This window comes from Neopelma chrysocephalum, unplaced genomic scaffold (genome assembly GCF_003984885.1).
Source record: "Neopelma chrysocephalum unplaced genomic scaffold, ASM398488v2 Primary Assembly neopelma1_97455, whole genome shotgun sequence".
Lineage (NCBI taxonomy): Eukaryota > Metazoa > Chordata > Aves > Passeriformes > Pipridae > Neopelma > Neopelma chrysocephalum.
The window spans coordinates 6,283-8,395 of record NW_020926097.1 but is presented as its reverse complement, the minus strand read 5'-3'; the positions used below and the strand labels follow the sequence as shown (position 1 = coordinate 8,395).

The following is a 2,113-nucleotide window of genomic DNA, read 5'->3' as shown; positions in this document are numbered from 1 at the left end:
TTTTTTTTTTTTTTTTTTTTTTTTTTTTTTTTTTTTTTTTTTGCATGCGAGGGGGGTCATGAGTTCCTACTTTGTAAATCCTCTCTTTTCCAAGTACAAAGGCGGTGAATCGCTGGAGCCAACTTACTACGACTGCAGATTTCCACAAAGTGTTAGCAGGAGCCATGCTCTGGTCTATGGTCCGGGCACTACTGCTCCCACCTTCCAGCACCCTTCACACCACGTCCAAGAGTTTTTCCACCACGGAACCTCCAGCATCTCCAACTCTGGATACCAGCAAAACCCATGCGCCTTGGCGTGTCACGGAGACGCTTCTAAATTCTATGGATATGAAGCTCTACCGAGGCAATCGCTTTATGGTGCTCAGCAAGAGACGACTGTTGTACAATATCCTGACTGTAAATCGTCGTCCAACAGTAACTCTAGCGAGGGACAAGGGCATTTAAATCAAAATTCGTCTCCCAGTCTCATGTTCCCATGGATGAGACCTCACGGTTAGGACCTTTTTTTCCTCCTCCTTAAATGTTTTCCTTTATTTTTTCTCTCTTTCTCTCTCTCTCTCTCTCTCTCTCTCTGCCTGTCTCCTCTGTCTGTCTGTCTGTCTATATGTATATGTATGCATAGCCAAGCACAAACATGCCTTAGCTGTATAAACATGCCCTGACACACTTATGCATACATATATATATATACGCCTAAAAAAAAATATATATAAATATGAGAGGCGTAGCTGGGAAATATGAAAGAAATGAGCAGTTTTGTGCTAATGTTTCTTCTTTTTAGGAAGACCTTTGAAAGCAAAGCAGCCAGCAGTTACTAGAGAGCCAGCAAGGTGATTCCCTGCAAAAGGCTTAAATCACAATAAAGTAAAACTTGTTTTTTTATTGCTTGCCTTGAGGATAGGCAATAAGATACAGCTCCCACGAGGTTGTTTGCATGTTGATAATACACCGCTCTTTAAAATGTCATAGAGCCTTTCATAACCGCTTGGAGACGAAGCCTGAAAGGTGGGAACTTGTCTAAGTATTACTAATACTTTACATCTGTTTCTTAAAGCCTAGAGATAAAAGTTTAAGCATAAAGGAAACTTAGCTCGGAGCTATGGGGTGGGGTGGAGGAGAACAGGCTGCTGTTCTGGGTTTAAAGGAAAGGGAAAAAAAAAAGAAAGAAAAAAAGGGGGGTGGGAAATTCAAAATAATTTGTGCTGAATGGAACTTTGCTCATGTGAAGTCCAGATAATTGCACAGAAACCGAAATACTTCAAAGTACAAGTTTCCCCCCCCAACCTAAGGACCAAGGTTGTCTCGAAGCCTTGTTAATTCAAAACATGTGAAGGTTAGTGTGAATTTTAAGGACAATCAGAGCCCCCAAAGTTTTCCTCCCCCTCCCCTCTTTTACCCCCAGCAAAATTTAACGACCGAAAAAAAAAACCAAAACCAAAACCAAAACCCCCCTAGAAAAAAAGGAGAAATAGAAAGGAGTTGTGGCTGACGGGGAGAGGATGTGGCCCAGGGGCTGGGAGAGAGACGCAGAGGAAAACACGTTATTTATCTAAGCTTTGACCTAGAGGTAGTCTCAAGGATGCAATCATTTCAAACTGGAGCTCTTTTTTTCCCCCCACAAATAGATTGTTTTTCTCATTAGGTGCAGAAGGAAGTGCAGGGGCTCAGCTGCACATACCTCAGCCCTCTGTCTTTCTTTCTCTCTCTCTCGGTTTGGTTTTTTTTTTTTGGCTATTGCTGCAAACGTCCATCTCGAGTTGTTTTAAAGACAATCTCTGTGTTTGCACAGGCAAATCTCCGTCTCTCTGTCTGCGTGTTACAGACGCGCAGCCCTGACCGAGAGGACAAGGGGGGGTTCAGGGAAAATTCAGCTCCTCAGGGCGTGAATATCAGGGAATGGGAGAGCCCTGAGCCTGGATTTTTTTGGGGAAGAATATCTGGAGAAGCAGAGCAGAGTTGGGTGTTTTAAAGGAGAAAGGAAGAGAGAAAGGAAGAGAGGAGAAAGAGAGAGAGAAACAGAGAGAGAAAAAAAAGAAAGAGAGAAAGAAAGAGAAATAAAGAGAGAGAGAGAAAGAAAGAGAGAGAAAGAGAGAAAGAAAGAGAGAGAAAGA

The 2,113-nt window shown here is 42.6% G+C and overlaps 1 protein-coding gene across 1 annotated transcript in view; it reads left to right on the top strand.

Moving 5' to 3' along the window:
* The first annotated feature begins 6 nt into the window (after window positions 1-6).
* HOXC8 (homeobox C8) overlaps window positions 7-2,113 on the top strand; it is a 3,347-nt gene continuing 1,240 nt past the window's right edge. Inside the window, exon 1 of the mRNA XM_027672611.1 lies at window positions 7-494. Coding sequence (XP_027528412.1) covers window positions 59-494 — 436 coding nt within the window. The 5' untranslated portion in view covers window positions 7-58. The remainder of the gene's footprint in view (window positions 495-2,113) is intronic.